Below are 17840 nucleotides of genomic sequence, written 5' to 3'. Positions count from 1 at the left end.
CAGCCTCGCAATGGAAAGCTTTCAAACTCCTTTCATCGGGTGCCTGAAGACTGGAGCTTTACAAGAGCAAGATGAGCCGGCGCCACTGGAGCATCTTGGCGCTCTTCAACGAAACCCAGACGCAGAGACAGAACAGGACCCTATCACCACTTTGCCCACCCTTTGCTCCCACCCCAGCCCCCCCCAGTTTTCATCAACCTGAGACTTGACTTTGTAAACAGACATGACTCATTGCAGTTGTCTCTCTTTTCTTACATGTTGTTTTTATTCAAAATTATACCCGTAACAACACTTAATATTTCACTTTACTAAATATTCTTTGCAGTGTGATACGTGTTTAGACCTTTTGCTACTGCTTCTTGCAATTTTTCATAATTTTTAAAAGAAGATGAAAAAAACAGAAGTACAGCCTTTGACTTTTAGTGAAAGCATGTGAGTTCAGAAATTGCGAGACGGTCTTACCAGTCGACACTAAGAGATCGTCTCCTGTAGGATGGAGGCCTTTCTGATGAAGTCTTCTCTGCCTTCGCTGGTCGCTCTTTGAGGGATAGACGATGAGTAAATTTGGAGATTCCCGACTCTGACCTGGGCAACAGAAAAATTACAAAGAATAAGACTTAGTAGGACTGATTTAGACAAAGATCTTGGCCTACTTGCTTGGCAAGTCTTAAGAAATCTTTTCTCTTCTTTGACATGTATTATACATTCTTACACAGAAGTTCAGAAGCACTTAATATACTGCCAGGGTCAGCTTGCCCTGGTGCTTCACTGTTAACAACACCTTTTACTCAGCACTTAATATAAAAAATGGCTAATAAGAAACAAGCACAGGGACTGACATATAGCTGGTTTGCCAAAAAGTGTTCAGCAGAGGTTAAATACTGGCAGAGAGCATGAATATCTGAGAAAGATCGATTCACTCATGCCTCAGACTAAACTAGTTTTGCAGAAAGCGCACAATACTCAGTGGGAATGTAGTCCACGAAGTTGACAAACAGCGTAACAATGCTTCAGCTCCCAGAGGAAACATTAGGTTTCAGGGAAAGCCGCATACTTCCTGCCTCATTTTCTCGAAATCTTTTTCCACACGAAAAAAAAGTCAAACACATTTTAATATCCTCTACTGGGCTGCCAATGTCCCAGTTCAACTTTTTACTCAAAATTAAAAACAGGAAATGTAATATTTATTCCATTCCAGCCCGGACACATTTGATGAGACTCAGCATTGCAATATTGCTGTGGTAACACTGGGGACTAATCAAAATGTAATATTATTCTCTATCAAAGAGCCAGGCTTGTAGAGGAACACCGCTGGAGGAGCACGTCATGTAAAAATTCTCAACAATTATTAAGCAAACTTTTAGATCAACATGGCCAAAGTGGACAACGATCCAAAGATAATTTTAAGGCAATTCAAAACCCTGCAGAAAAAAAAATACAGATGAGACAGGATTACATAGATGATGCCCAGGCGTTGTGCAGGATTATCCCCTTTCCCAATCTCACACACATGCTTTTTCCATTTCATTATGAAATGGTAAAACAATAATAATGGCTCATACATATTCACACACGTACATAGATCTCCTCTCAACCTGAGCCAAAAAGCATTTTAGTCTCCATGGTGAGCTCTGTTGGAGACAAACTACATGAATGGTTAGATCAAGATTTGTGCAGATGACAGAGGCGCTTCTTGCCACTCAAAAACAAGACTTGCATCTGCCATCACTCTTGTGGATTTATGTGAGATGCTTCAGAAATTACTGTGAGCATAAGGCTTTGATAAAAGAAAAGATTAATAAAAGCATATACAACAGTTCATGGCATTACCAGATTGCTGAAAAGTGAGACATGATATGGATGAATGAGAGTGTGGTGATTCACCCCGTTCCACCTAATTAAACTGCTTGAATGGCATAAGATCACGTGTATTTTTATTAATTTTTTACTTTTGATGAAGACGTCTGAGAGGCTTTTGAATGAGTAATTTGTATGATTTTGCCCAGGAGACTGCTTTGTTGTACAAAGGAGACAGAAGGTCTGAGTGTATCCTGACAAGTGTAATGCATCTATCTATGAGGGAGGACTCAGATCTAAGAGAATGATTACTTAAAAACATGAAATTTGGATCCAGACCTTTGTTGCATCACAGACCTTTACATATTCCCCATTGCTGCAAATGAAAGACTGATGTGAGCTTGAAAATTCAATTCAGTGAAACATTACAAGATAACCTGCCTCTCTGACTTCTTCTTCTGATTTCTTTCTTCTTTTTTTAAAGTTATAATAAGAAAGACTTTTAGTTTAAAAACACAACAGCAATTTAAAAATAAATGAAATACAGTGACACTGTTGTTAACATGCTAACCAGCCAGTAGTAACATAAAACTCAAATTAGATTTCAAACTGAGACAACTAGAATTTGACCGATATAAGATTTCAAGACCAAATCTAATAGTTTGGTGATTTAAATCAAATAGTGCAACTTTTCTTTCTTTTAGACACACGAAACATAAACAGATTTATCTAACATGTTTTATGTGAATTATTATTTGATACGTGTTATGTGTATTATATATTTATAAGTCATTACTTAGATAACATGACTACGCAGTTTCATAAGTAATGCATGACTTTATTGTAACAAGTTGTTTAAGAATCAGTTATTCTTTGTCTGACTGTTGTTGCTTTTGGTGTTCTTGTTGACAAATAGGGAAGTTGCAGTGTGCACTCTGGTGGACAAACTATGTAACCTCAACACTCATAAAATGGTTGAAGGGTGTTTCACCTATCACTTCTTTAGTTTTTACAAATATTGTCATCGGCTGTTATAAATGCTAATGCCAATATTTCGGCAAACAAAGCTAATTGCCCGACCCCCGCCTTTATACACTATATTGACAGAAGTATCCACTTGTCTGCCTTCACATGCATATGAACTTGAGTGACATTCTATTCTTAATCTATATGGTTTAATATGATGTTGACCCATGCTTGACATATAACCAATGTTTAGGAGTGTGTTTATGGGAATTTTTGAGCATTTTCCTGGAAGAGCATTTGTGAGATCAGACACTGATGCTGAATAAGAAGGTCTGGACCACAATTTTCCACTCCAATTCATTGAGATCAGGACTCTGTGCAGGTCAGTCAAGTTCTTTCACAGCAAACTTGCTCATCCATGTCATTATGGACCTTTGCTTTGTGCACTGGTGTTCAGTCATGTTGGAACAGTAAGGGGGCATCCCCAAACCTCTCCAACAAAGTTGGGAGCATAAAATTGTCCAAAATGCGTTGGCATGCTGAAGCATTACGAGTTCTTTTCATTGGAACGAAGGCCGCATGAAGTTTGGCGGTCTGTAGCGATAGACTCTGCAGAACGTTGGCCACTATGAACCTGGACATTACCTGATCCCATTCTGTGATTTTGCATGGCCTACAATCCTAGTTACTGTTGTTTCCAATCACTTCCACTTTTTTATAATACCACTAACAGTTGACTGTGGAATATTTTGTAAAGAGGAAATTTTACAACTGGACTGTCGCACAGGTGGCATTCCACAGTGGAATTCACCGAGCTCCTGAGCGCAACTCGTTCTTTCACAAATGTTCGTAGAAGCAATCTGCATGCCTATGTGCTTGACTTTTTACCCCCGTGGTCATGGAAGTGAGTGGAACATCTGAATTCAGTGATTTGGATGGGTGAGTGAACACGTCTGGCAATATAGTGTATACCAGTCAGGGTTGAGAGACAACCTTATGTCTATTCTGCCCTCAGTATAGACATATTTATCACTTTTACATCTTAACCAGTGAACAAAATGAAAAGGAACTACTGGAGAGCGGCATGGCCAACAGATAAGATGGATGATTAAGGCTTTTTTTTGGCTTAACATGGACAACCACTCTCTTGCTACACTTAACACTCCTTCCCACTCTCTTTTTGACATTTCCTTCCATTAGGCAATGCCGAAAACTAGAGGCCCGGTCTCCTCTGCAAGCCAACGTTAACCCGCAGATCAGATTTCTGTGCTTTGGCAGTGTCTTCTACACTGATGTCAATGTTAAAACTCAAGTATATGAACACCAAGATGAAAGTGATTTCTGCATCTCAGGGCTGATTAAAGGGGTAATTTCTTCAACCTCTTCTCCTACACCATTTTCTACACATTGTGCCTTTAAAAAGACATGAAGACAAACATCTAATGCGACTAATTAATTACCAGTGTTATTTTCCCCCTCATTCCAACCAGTCCACATCCAGGACAGGCACCATTAACCAACAAAGAAAGTTTTCCTTCGTAATTGCAAAACATTTCTTTTTGATTAAAGACAACTTCTGAAAATTTGCTCTGATGCTGTGCAAGTTATTTCTCTTCAGACCAGCTGCCATAAGCTGAGATGAAAATGCAGTTCTTGTTCAAAATGACCTCATGCTATGGCTTATCTAGTAGAATAACAACAAGCCTTACTGCCTGTGTTCCCACTCCTACACCCTCAACTACTGTTTCCTGACCCAACGCCAACATCTCCAAAGAGCTGGTTGACCTCTAAGACAAAGAGACATATTTTCCTGTATGAATCACACAAATGGGGTGTGGGATTTTAGTCATATGGCAGAGAAACCCCTAATTGACGGCATTAAGCTAGGCTGGGCTTCTTCTTCTTCTTCTTCAAGGGCTTTTAATTAAATTAGCACACAGGCTACTGCCAACAACTGACGCTGATGTCTGTTTTCATAAAGTGTGGACTTGACTAGTCTGTAAAATTCTGATTTATGAATAGATTTCAGGAGCGAGGGGTTTGGCTCATCATCGGTTGTTAATGAGTGATTTACTTTTTATGGATCTAATACGTTTATTTGGTGATTTACATAAAGAATTCAGTGTAAAAACTTCAAACAAACCTTTGGATAAAATGCATGACATGTACTGACCGTAGGATAAAAACTTCAATGCCATGAAAACACATAGGATCATGACTTCAAAGACACGGGGACCAGTGGACACAGAAGAGGACTCAGGGAATCCCTTTGAGGGGTTTACAGGAAAACTGCACATGCGAAGCAGGTGGGTCTGAGTGGAGGGGGATCTGCTGGCAACTGGCTGCCCCTTGGCTCCCTGAGAGCGTCAATGCTGGCTCCACCCCATGCAGCTGTCCCTGATAACATCACCACAGAAGGCATATTGCGATGACGCAATCCCCTTGGAGGCCCAGGATATCCCGGTCGATTATCCTCTCATCAGAATTACATTTTCTCTTTCATTTTCCTGGTGTTGATTACAGTTAGAAAAATCAATGATTTGATTGATCATTTTTCATTACAAAATTGACACTGGAGGAGGGTGGGTTATCCACACGCAACCGATGACATTTTTAATCTATACCACGACCATGAAAATGCAGACAAAGGAACGAGATGACGCAAATGCACTTGCTGAGCTTCCCTGTCCTCTTTGAAAACTTCTGAATGGCGTCATACCTGTGTGTCAGTCCTCTTTTGCTTGAAACATAGAACATAGAAAAACAACAAGCACTCCGCCAAAGCAGCTCATTCTTTGGGCAAAATGTACTTTTAAGTTGTTCTGTTCTATTCTTTTGGAGTTTAAGAAGCTGGTAGTGCAGTATGAACGTGTAGCATTCATTTAATTGTTTAGTAAATCTGTTTAAATACTTCTTTTATTTAAAAAAAAAGTTATTCAGGAACATCGTACATGCATTCAAACTGTTGTGTATTCAAAAAGTTATAACCTGTGACTGTACTGTACATAAAAAAGTGATAATAAAATAACATGGCAATAAGAAACTGTTTTAATAGCTCTATATAGCAATTTAAGAACTTTGACCGTCAGATCAAAGTGACAATTTACCTTGAAGGAAAAGTCAGAGGTCAAATATGACATTTCTAAAATCTTTATACAATACTCTCTATATGTTGACAATATGCACCACAATTGTAAGAATCATAGTTTCTAGTTTTTAAGTCTTTTTGTCAGTTTTCAAACAATAAAGCACTAAGTTGACTTTGAAGAACTTCTTGGATATGAGCCGAATATTACTGGATTGTTAGCATGACTCCACTCTACACCCCGACAAACTTTGATCAGAACTCATTCAAAAGTTGTCTAATGACACGCACGCAACCAAAAAAAACTTCTTGGAGGAGCTAACTGAGTTATTTCAGCCTCCGTAAAGCATGGATACAGAACACTCTCTGAGCAAAAACCATGTGTGCGCTGACAGGATCCCCTGCAGTGGATGCTTTCTTTTCTATTGTTGTCTTTGATTGCATCCATATATGTATATTCATATGAATTCTTTCGTTATTATTTTTAGATTTTATGTGAATCTGTTGTGCAGCAGGTGAAGGTGGAGGAATCCATTTTATCTTTATACATACCAACCCATATACTGTTTTACTTTATATCTTTTACCTGCAATGCAGGGGTGTCAAAATCAGTTTAGCTTGTAGACCACATGCGGCCCCTTTGATTTTAAGTGGGTCAAACCAGTGAAGTTGTCTTTTTCTGTTATTGCAAAATTTAACTACACATTTAATTCTTGAGCTACAGTACATCTCTTTTATACTGTGCTAGTAAATCAAAGAAAACTATCAGCGTGACTCTTTGGGGTTAACGTATAAGAAATCAGTGCATTAAAAATGTTCTGGTAGCTCATTGCCCAGACTGTTCTGTAATTCAGTAAGTTTTTTTTAAAATTCCACATAGGAGGTTATCAGTTATCAGAAAATTATCAGTAGGAAAAGTTGTAAATCTTATGAAAATACAGTTAAAAGTCCAAAAATCTATGCCCTCCTTCACTTTTTCCAAAGCCTTCTGGGATTAGAGTCTTTACCAGACAGTTGCTGAAACATCTCATCAACTGTTTGACGGATGGCCTCGAAAATGTAAAGAGACTTGTGGTTATAAGAAAATAAAGCCTAAAGAATTTGGTAATCCCCTGACTTTTCTTCTAGCACAAAACATTAGGTTCAAATTCTTGCATATTAATGAAATCTCTTGCCAACTACCGGATGGATTGTTTTAAGCTTCACTATAGATATCCTTACCCTGAGGATGAGTCCTAATAACATGTGGTTCCCATATTGATGGATTGGCATTAATTTTTGTACAGCCATGCATAGCTCGAAGACATTGTGTTCTAATCACTTTCAGTTATCTGTTGCTTTCCCTCTAGTTCACTATGGGCCCGAAATGTTTCAACAGCTTTGTGATGGATTTCTATAAAATCCAGATACTCGATGCAGAATGAACCGTAATAACGTAGCACCCAGTTTTCTATTTAAACTGCTTATATATAGAGAATTTTAAAGCTCAAATGCTGACAAAATTCTAGTCTTGGTGGTTCTTTAAGCATTAACTGGCTAATGTTAGCATTTTTTTTTTTACTAAGATAGTACAGACCCTGGCCTCAAGTGGCTACCTGTACATAGGAAGAAACTAGCAGCCACATACTGTAGCTGCTAGTGATCTAATCTCAATAAAATTAAGTACAGGTGAAAAAAAAACATTGGTGATGCAATCTGATTAAAGAAATCTCAATTTTGAGATGAAACAGCTACCAGTAGGAGCAAAGACAACTTTTTTAAGAAGCAACATTGTTGGAACTAAAAGTCCAGTCTCCCAGTTTGTCTGCGTTCCCAACTGCTTTTACCACAAAAATCTCAATAACTACAACAGTGACAACCATTCCAATAATATATTCCTCCTATTTGAAAGCCTACCACTGCCTCACTCCAATGTGACTTAGATTATCCACTCACCAGTAAGTTTTCCCAATCCTGTAGCACAAAAGTGCTTTTGTCAGCACTGAATGGCTTGTGTGATGATACTGAGAAAATGTTGACCTGCGATTACATGCACACCTCCAGCCGTTACACACACATTCATAGTGTCACTGCGACAGATTGCTTTCTTGCAAACAACTCACCTAATGCCACTTTTCAGCTCTTGTTCTGTTGCCATGGCAGCAATTAACCGTTCAGAGGTATTCATGTGCAGAAGCTCTGCTAAAGAACTAATTGTTCTCACTCAGAGTACACAAAGCTACAGACGGTGCACTTTGACCCCCGCTTACAGCCTCAGTAACCCACTATTCGAGAGCAGAGTTAAGACTATATGGAATTCTAAAAATCAATGAAGCTTAAATGTGTTTAACATTGTAGAGTTACAGTGCAGACACTATTAACCTATTTTATTACTTTTAATGGTTAAAAATACATCTTTATAAATTATTAATAAACATAAACAAACCCGATTGACCAAGTTCCCAAGCTGGTTGGCCAAAAGTTGCAAAAAAATCCCCAAAAGAGAACATGATTTTACTGGGGGGTTTTTTCTATTTTTGAATTTTAGATTTTACATAACATATCTGAATCCTCTAAAGAATGTAAAATCAAACTCCTTCTAGAAATCTCTTGCCTATGTACCCTCTCTAAATAAAAAAGAAGCATGCCATAACTTTAAAGTCCAAATAACTGACACATTGCAAGGCAATAACTGGTGGTACATAAGAAAAAATAACTCTAAAAATGCTCAAATTTATAAACCGCACTGTGGTCTTAGTGGATGTATCTTCAGTGATATATCAGTACAGCAAATTAGTTCTCTGTTCTGCTTTCCCTCTTTTTGAGCTTTGCCTGCAGGTCAGTTCAATTTACCCTTATTTACTTGATAAGCACCACCTTGATGAGTCATTAAGTCACCACTGTAGAAAGTCAAATTAAGGGTGAATTCATTAATAGTGTCAACATGTTTTAACACATGGTCAATACATTTGCCTAACATGCAAAAAAATCCCGGTTCAGGACCAGAAGGAGACTGAAATCCCTGGAAGGGCTGCGGTAGGAAGGTCATCCGGTGTATAAGCTTGTGCCAAATCAAATATGCACATCCATCTGCTGTTGCAACCCCTTGTGAAGAAGGGAGAAGCCAAAATAAGCTCAGTTTATCAATAACTGCACCACATCAGGAAGCGATACAATATCCCCTCACCCAAACAATTTGGTGACTTAAGGTTATCAAAGTAATTTTATTCAACTTATCAACTCAATCTGCCTCATCCCATGCTATGGATATGCTAAGACCAGAAAACTACATTTTTACTATCATAAGCCTGTGCCCTTGCACCAGTCAGTCAATGCAACAATGGCTCTGTCTCACACATTTCCTGCTTCAGGTGTTGACTGACTCTTTGGTGCCATTTTTGTCATTAGGAATTCTTCCACAGACCTTTTTTGTCCTAAAATGTGTTGAAATGTCTCCATCCGTGTAATGTCTCTGGTAAGATTATTCTTAAATACTGTTTTTTTGTATCCGTCCACACGTTTTATTTACATATTTGATAGATCTGATTTGGGAAATATTGTGACAAGCATGCTCTGCATAGCTTCTCAAATCATAAAGAGGGTTTTGTGTGAGATGTGTTTATAAAGGGATCCCATTGAAACCAGCAGAATGCTATGCATTACACAATCTATGTGGTCTGTCTGAGGTTACACTGCCCTTAACCACTGATCTTATGTCAGATTACTAAGGCACAGACACTACAGTAAATCATGAGCATGACAGACAAATACCTGACCCTGTTGGAGCAATTATGGGCAATGGCTCCCTACCTAAAACAACTATTTTGGAAAGTAGGGAAAACAAAGCGCTAGGATTGCTTTCATCTGTGTCTCCCGCTATGGCTTCTTATCCCTGCCAATGGAACACTAATACGCCAAAAAAGAATGTAGCCCCCCCGACCAGTACAAGAGATACAGGCAAAAGAAGTGCATGCAAGCTCAAATGCTCATAAGCGAGTGCGTACACGTACACAAACATAGTTTAATTGATGAACGTACCCCTCAATGTGTTTCATTAGGCAAACAAAAAGGCTTTCAGTGGTCCAATCATAAAAGAACACAGCCAAGCTATGAACATTGCTAATTAAAATGTGCTCAAAGAACGCCTTGTATTCCACTCACCATCCCCATCCAAACCCAAGTCTGTGTGCATGTCTCTCTAACATGGTCGGGGCTGCTTTTATTTCACTTGGACTGAAGTCTCACTAATAAAATACTGATATTTCTTCAAGCTAACAAGCTTTCCCTTTGGTTATATTGTCTGAGTGTAATGCTCAACCATTGGTAGCTGCGATGGTCAATAAATAAGAAGCAATAACACAGAAACTTTTTGAATATTGCCTGATACAATTTGGATAGCTTTTCGTTGTCATCATAAAACTGTCTAAATAAATGCGTCAGAATTATACAAGGGAGTCAAAACAGCGATATGTAGTTTGGAAGCATAATTCTTCGAGCACCCACATGTTCCAAAGGAGAGAGGAGGCCTTTAGGAGTCAGTTCACTGCCTTGACAAATAAATCCTAATGATCTAATCACAACGCTACGTGCCAAAGGAAGGGACTCTGTTATCGTCCTACGTGCATCTTCTCATATGCTGCCCATCCACCCACTGCGATAAACAGAGATATTTCCATCTTGGCTTTTTTCCCTCCATTCCTTCATTTGCACATCTCTGAGTCACAGTCATCGTTTCATCTTCTTCTTCTTCTTTTTTTCAAACGTCTCTCTTTTATTACTTTGCTCTCTCGCTCCTGTTTTCCGCAGAGTCGGCACATACAGAACTCGTCAGGGAGACAAAAATGAGGGAGGAATCCAGCGCTGCTTTTCACTTCGGTTGGCTCCCTGTGGTGTTGGGTTTGATACCATTCCCTCTGTGTCCCCCCTCTCTGTTTGATGTGTGGCATAAGGCTGACTCAACACAGCCAGATATACAGATGATGGATTTGCAGTAGAATTAATGTTGAGTTGAGCTGACAAGCACATGGAAGCCAGCAAATTATTAGAGTCTGTAGTTGGAATACCATGCCACTGAGAAAGGACGGGCAAAGCAAACAGTACCACAGACAGTTTTCACTTTCCACCCGCACTCGGTTAGGTGGGATGAGATAATTGTGAATATAATTTGGGGGAAACTGATCTGGGCTAAATGGCTATCACGTTGGGTAGACATGGTAACACTCAGCCGAACCTCATAATACCCCAGATGTCTGTGCCAGTTACAGGTGTCCCGAATCCAACGTGAGCCAAGGCACTGACCCAGTCAGTCATTAGTGAGACACAATCAAGGAAATACATACAGTACCATAATAATATTTACATGTCTCGGCAGCTGGTTTCATCTGATTTATAACCTGTAAGCCTCATTACTGACGCCACCCTCATCAGTTTACATGACCCACTAATAATGCTGCACAGAATCTTACAATTATCCTCTTAATCTTCATATAAAACTCCACATAATAGTCCAGCTGGCCTCCTGTGAGACACAGAAAAGCTGATAAAACTTTGTGGAGCCTGTATCTTAACCCCCTGTGCTGTTACATTCAGTACTGGAGCACTGCTGCGGGTCTGCAGAGCCTCATGTCTGACTAGTTGACTAATTAAGTGAGGGTTTGGAAAAGCGTGAATATACAGAGTGTCTATGTATTTCAGACTTGGTGTCTTTACAAATTACAGTAAATTGAAGATTTCTAGGCCTAGCCTGCTGGAGATGGACACCCCGCTAGTATCATGTTTAAGGCCTAACACTGACACACAAGCTCACGGCATCCCACTTTTCCCTATCCACCCACAATTGAGCATGGCGTCGAGATTCCAATCAGGGTTGAGCCAGCAGACTGAGAGGATTATTTATGCTGGAAGGGATAAGGAAACCTCGAAGAGGGAGAGACATGTGTTTGTGTGTTTATAGCAATTCTATACTTGTGAGAACCAAAGATTAAATATTTAGGCAAAATTTACCAAAGTTACTTTTTCCTCCAGTCTCCACTTACAAAATAAATTTATTTAGTTGAATATCTGGTAAATAGTTAACACACTGTAGCAAGAGCTAGATATAGAAGCTGGGAAAATATGCATATTAACATCTACAACTAGACAAACCTTGAACATCACGCACGTAGAACGCATGGTGTGAAGGACTATTTTTTGTTTCTAGAAGATGCATTTAGATCTGATGGCTAAACACTTTTATTTGACTGCAAATCGCTTTTAATTAAGAGGTCTGTAGAAAACTGTGAAAGTGAAAGCAGTGGACTGTTGATTACATTTTTTTAATGTTTGTGAGATGTGCAACATACTAGGACCAGTTTTGTTCTGATGCAAAGATTTGTAGCTATAGGAAGATGTGAAATGAGTATTTTGTATGTGAAACAGTTTTTTTCACTGAAATCTGTGAATTATTGTGATGAATAATCGTTATCACATTGATCATTTTGGCTGTATTCATGCAGTCGGGGTGGAAAATTTTAGTACAGCTACTTTATTCTGCAACACAGATTGAAATCTCATATTTAAGCTTTCTTTACATTTCTTTAAGGGATTTCAAGAATAGTTCTCCAGGGTTCTTGAAGAACATTCAAAGCTCTTCTTTGGATGCTGGCTGCCTTTTGTTCTGTTTTCTGTTAAGATAATCCCACACTGCTTCGATAATGTTCAGCTCCGGTCTTTGGGGAGACTAATCCATGACTGATAGAGACCATTTAGATGTTATTGCATGGTGCAAAATGAAGATTGCCACAGCCACTGGCTGAAATAAGCTCTATACCATAACAAAGCCTCCACTGTGTTTACAAATGGTTTTAGACACACTCTGTCGTACCGCTCTACTGACCTCATCCATACATAACAATGACAATGATGATGATTTGAATCAAGAAATTCAAATGTGGATTCATCTCTCCACCTGTTGCCACCAATTTTCAGTCCAGTTCTTGTCTAACCTGGTATCCCTCAGCCTTTTCTTCCTGCCTCACTTCCATAAGAAAGGCTTTTGTACAGCCACTATTCAGTCTCATCAGAGACCATTTCTGATGAGGCTTCAGCAAACAGTAGACGGGTCCCCTCGGGCCATTTGGATCTCTCAGATCCTGTATCAGGTCTTTATTGGATATGTTTGTCTGGTTTTTTTTTAAGGACACTGCACACCATACAAAGATATGCCAAGTTTTCAGCTAACAGCTCTTTGGGAATCACCTTGTAGGTGCTAAAATACAAATTTGTCCCTCTCGACCTGTGTTATGTGTGGTATTTTTCAAATATTGATCTAAAGAAATGGGAAGAAATTATGTGTTTTTGTGACAGTCAGCAACAAAGCACCCAACGACACAATTTAAAACGGGCTCTTTGTCTGTTATATGTAGACACAACAGTGATTCATACCATGACCTGATTGTTCTTTAATGCTTGAATGATTCATAGGTCAGCATTAAGTGGCTTAACAAAAAAACAGCTTTCCTGTGAAAATGGTCAGGCACAAAGACCATATCATGGTCCCCATGTTAATCCTCGTGTTTAGATTCTTAGGGTTATTTAAGGTTTTTATTTTGATTTATATTCCTTCCTGAGCATCATAAGCATTTACTCCTTGTCATGTTGATCTACTTAATGTTTAACATTCGTGGAGATATTATTCCCCTCTGGGTTTCCCCTTTCTGTTGTTGTTCCTGCTACACTTCGGTAATCCTTCGCTTCCTGTGTTTTGGCTTTAGTTTTACTCCCCTTCTGTCTCATTGTCTTACCTTTTTGTGATTATTCTCACATGTCTCATTTCTCACAGCTGATTCCACTCATCATTTAGCCTTCCGCGTATAAACTGTCCTGTCTCCCCTTGTCTTTTGTCGATTTGTCTGTAATCTTACCCCGTGTGTTTCCCCTCTGTGATCTCATGCGGATGCTGTTGCCTTGCTTTTGGACTTGCTGTGGAGTTCTGCTATTTAGTTTACTGGACCTTGCTACAGCCTAAATAAACGACTTGCCTTTTGTTGTTGGAGCTCTGCCTCTCTGGGTCCTCGAACGACATAAATCATGACAGAAAATGAGTGACAATGAGTGAAAAAGCAGCCAATGTCCAAAGAAAAACTCTGACAGAGCTTCAGGAAGCCTGGAGAACTGTTGCTCAAGGCCACTTAAAAATATACTTAAAAGTCTGCTTTCTTGAATGCAAAATGTAAAAACATGGAGGGTGGGGTAGTTCAAGACATTTGCACAGTACTCTACACGTAGATCACAAACTAGAGTGCCATTTTAAGAAACTGTCACAATTTGAGGATAATTATGCAAGTCCTGCAGTCTTTTGCATACCCATGCACTCATGGGAACTCAAATTACTGTCATTGAGGAGGTTTTTAATGTCTTCTAAATACTTAACTGGTCTAAAAACATTACTTCTTGTCAGCAGCTAAATTATGAGGGATTCCTGAAAACAGGGGCTTTCATCATGGTCACCATGGTTTCCATTCTGGGAAGAGGTGAGATGGAGAATGGATTTCATCCTACTTTCCTTCAGTCATAGGTCAACAAAGGGAAATTCTTCCATAATAGGAAAACAGAAACGTAAGAAATGCAGTTCGGTTTGGTTTCTTAATTAATCCAGAAGTCGCCTGTTGAGAGGAAAAAAAAAACTTGATGGTCTTTGAGTGACCTTGTATTTGTGATCAGAGTTAAAACGCTGCATTGGCCTATTTGTAGCAAAGAAGAAGAAGAAGAAGAAAAAGCTTAATCCTGAAATGATGGTTGCAGTTGTAAGCCAGCAAACTATGAGAATCCAAAGTGTTGAGATGTTTTTGGGAAAGCTGATCAAATTTTGATGTGTGGTTTCAATACTGGTTGGAGAGGTTTGGTAAAGGCCTTGTTGTGCAACATGACAGAAAGAAATTTTCCCTAAGAACTCCCTTAGCTGGTGTGGTTGCAGGGATGGAGTGTTTTTATGTGAGTTCGTGCTTTTGTATTGAAAGTTAGAATGGAAAAGGCTCTGCTCCGTAGAACAGCAATGTTCAAGTACTCTAAATCATGCTCTCCCTTAACGACTCTCCCTTCGCATTATCTTTCTCTTTCTTTACTTTGCACACTCACCTACATGCAAATACACAATTACAGCCTCGATGCTTTACCAACAACAATGGCTGTCTCTCCCCGCTCCATTCCTTGGCCTGGCAGCCTGTTGTTGGGAAGTTCTCAAACAACCCAACCTCACTGCAGCCAAACCACATCAAATACAACACGCAAACACGCAGTAGTGTAAATTCTGCTAACAGCGTGCCCTTTTCATGTAATGAAACAACACTGGATAAATACTGTAGGTACAAACACGCAGGCAAAACATGTGCGCGCACATATTCGCACTGGATCAACTGTACAAATAGTCCCGAGCTCAGACAGTCAGCCAGCAGCAGTCTCCTCCAGCCCGCTGAGTTAGCTCCCACTCTTACCACCATTACCACTATTGTAAATAATCCTCAGTATGTATTTACTTGGGGATTTCAGAAACCTGAAAAAAAGAAAAAAGAATGAGGCGAAAAGAAAAAAAACCCTGGAAAAATGAAGGAATGTGTTTCACGTCGGTCAGTCAGCGGGAACCCTCATGCCTTATTGTGTTTCTGCTAGAATTTGCTTTGGATTGCTTTGGGAGATGAGATTGAGTTGTGCGGTGGATATTCACTCCATATCTGTGGACTCTGAGTTTGCTCGTTATGTTTTTTGCTTTTCTTTTTTCCAACTAATGCTAAAAGGGGGAATGGAAAGACGTGACGGCCGAGGTCTTTACAGCATGTAGGGCACACTGCGGTGGATCGTGAGATCATTGAAATCATGACCTGTTAAGTGTTTCACTCTGAAGTGTATATATATATGTACATATACACACATATATATATATATATATGTACATATACACACACACACATATATATATATATATATATATATATATATATATATATATATATATATATATATATGTATGTATTTTTTTCTTCTCATCATAAGTTATTCCTACATCACCTACATATGAGAACAATTGCATGACGTGCTCCCATGAAGAATTAATCTAATCAAATTCTCTCTAAATTCTTCTCACCATGAAGGGACAGAAGTGTCTCCCAGCCTCTATGATGCCACAACTCAGATCCCTTATTATTCCACCCTGCCGTCTGTGTACAGTACGGGGAGCATAGACAAGCTACATAAAACCAAATTTTTGAAAACTATTTATAGTACAAGCTTTCACAAAGCTTATTGGACAATAAGAAGCCTACAAACAACAACATAGTGCAAAATCAGATACCAAATAAGGTGCACAAGTCTAACACCACAAGATGAAATATTTGTTTTGCTTTCCATGCAGTAGCAGATCTAGGGGTCTGTCAAAAGCTCTGTTTTCAGGGACCTAAAATGCCAATTATATGAAAACAAAACACCAAAACTCATACCTGCGTATGTCCAGATAAGACCTAAACCAATTAATATGGTTGGCAATTTCAATGCCAAAAACTAAAAAGGCAAATAACCAAAGCAATAACAGCTAATTGGCCATTAAATATACTTTTACCACTTTTATTTTTTTCTGCTTTGGGCAGAAACCTCCATGCCTCAGAGTTTGTGGAAAGCAGATATAAAAATGAATGTAATGTGAGACATTTTGGTACATCTGGTATTAAGCTTTGCAGAAGGGTTCTCAATCACTTGTAAATGATGCAGCGATTACCAGCTAAAGCACATAAAAAGAAGTTTTGAGTGATGCAACATCAATAAGCTTCCCTTCACAAGCACAGCAGATCGAAAGAACATTAGCAAAAGATCTACATGAGATGACTGGTCATGTGGTCCTTTATGGTGTTTAATTAACTATAGAAAAAGAGGTTTTAAGATATTTCAAGCCTGACTGTAGCTTAATGGTAGCGCCTTTGTACACTAATGTTCACATTCACAATGGGAAGCAGAAAAGAAAAGGCAGAAAACAAAGGAAATGATCGTTAATACGGAGGAGGAAAACATAATGCAGGTTTAACATTAAAGAGCACATACTCAGCAACACAGACAATGTCTGTCACATACTTACATTTTTTTTGAGACAGAATGAACGTCTGTTATCGTTTGTGCCTCAGGTTAATGATCAGATTTAGCACAGAAACATGTATTTCATGATGTTGATGTCTGTGCCCATGATGTTCCCCGTGTACTCTGCTCTATCATCACTTCCGCTTATTCGCTTGTTTGTCACAAATCAGTGTGCGGTAGAGTAGAAATCAAGCAGCTCTCTTTCCCTTAGCCTAGGCCAGACTTCTGTCACTTGACATCCAGCGATGGCCATGCTGATGCGTCTCTTGAATACAGCTGCTTGTCTCCTGGCAACAGATGCCTCCAACTCCGGCACACTGAGTGCTCACAGCGCCGGCACAACCGGCATGTAACAAACACCAGATATGACAAACAGTATGCATAAAATCTATAATGAATTAAATCAGCGGTCCCCAACCCCTGGGCCTCGGACTGGTACCAGTCTGTGAGTCGTTTGGTACCGGGCCGCGAGAGTTGAGGCTCAGGTGTGAAATGTATGATTTTCAGGGTTTTTATCGGTTTTCAGCGTTATTTTGTTATCGTTTTTATCGTTTTTATCGTTAACTCAGTTTTCCTGGGTCTTTTCACTTGCGTTATGAATAAATCTTCTTTTTTTTCGGTACCGGTACTAGTTTTATTTTGTTGTATTTATCCGCGACACCTTAAAGGCCGGTCCGTGAAAATATTGTCGAGCTTAAACCGGTCCGTGGCGCAAAAAAGGTTGGGGACCGCTGAATTAAATCACACCTCAAAATCTACTGAAGTGGAAAATATGATACAAAAGTATCATTTATGGAAAAAATAGCCTAAAAAATGTAGAAGATATATTTGAGTAGACTTCTTTATCAAATACTGACTGATATTTATGTGTTTCATATGTAACTTCAGAAGTGCATAAACACATGTGTTTCTATGT

The 17840-nt window shown here is 39.1% G+C and overlaps 1 protein-coding gene across 3 annotated transcripts in view; it reads right to left on the bottom strand.

The window, feature by feature from the left end:
- Window positions 1–17840, bottom strand: part of ankfn1b (ankyrin repeat and fibronectin type III domain containing 1b) — a 152505-nt gene that overhangs the window by 40397 nt on the left and 94268 nt on the right. For all 3 annotated transcript variants that reach the window (XM_026178722.2, XM_026178725.2, XM_026178728.2), the window contains one exon: window positions 463–585. In XM_026178722.2, coding sequence (XP_026034507.1) covers window positions 463–585 — 123 coding nt within the window. The remainder of the gene's footprint in view (window positions 1–462; window positions 586–17840) is intronic.

Source organism: Astatotilapia calliptera, chromosome 8 (assembly GCF_964374335.1).
Source record: "Astatotilapia calliptera chromosome 8, fAstCal68.1, whole genome shotgun sequence".
Classification (NCBI taxonomy): domain Eukaryota; kingdom Metazoa; phylum Chordata; class Actinopteri; order Cichliformes; family Cichlidae; genus Astatotilapia; species Astatotilapia calliptera.
This window is presented reverse-complemented; position numbering and strand designations above follow the sequence as displayed.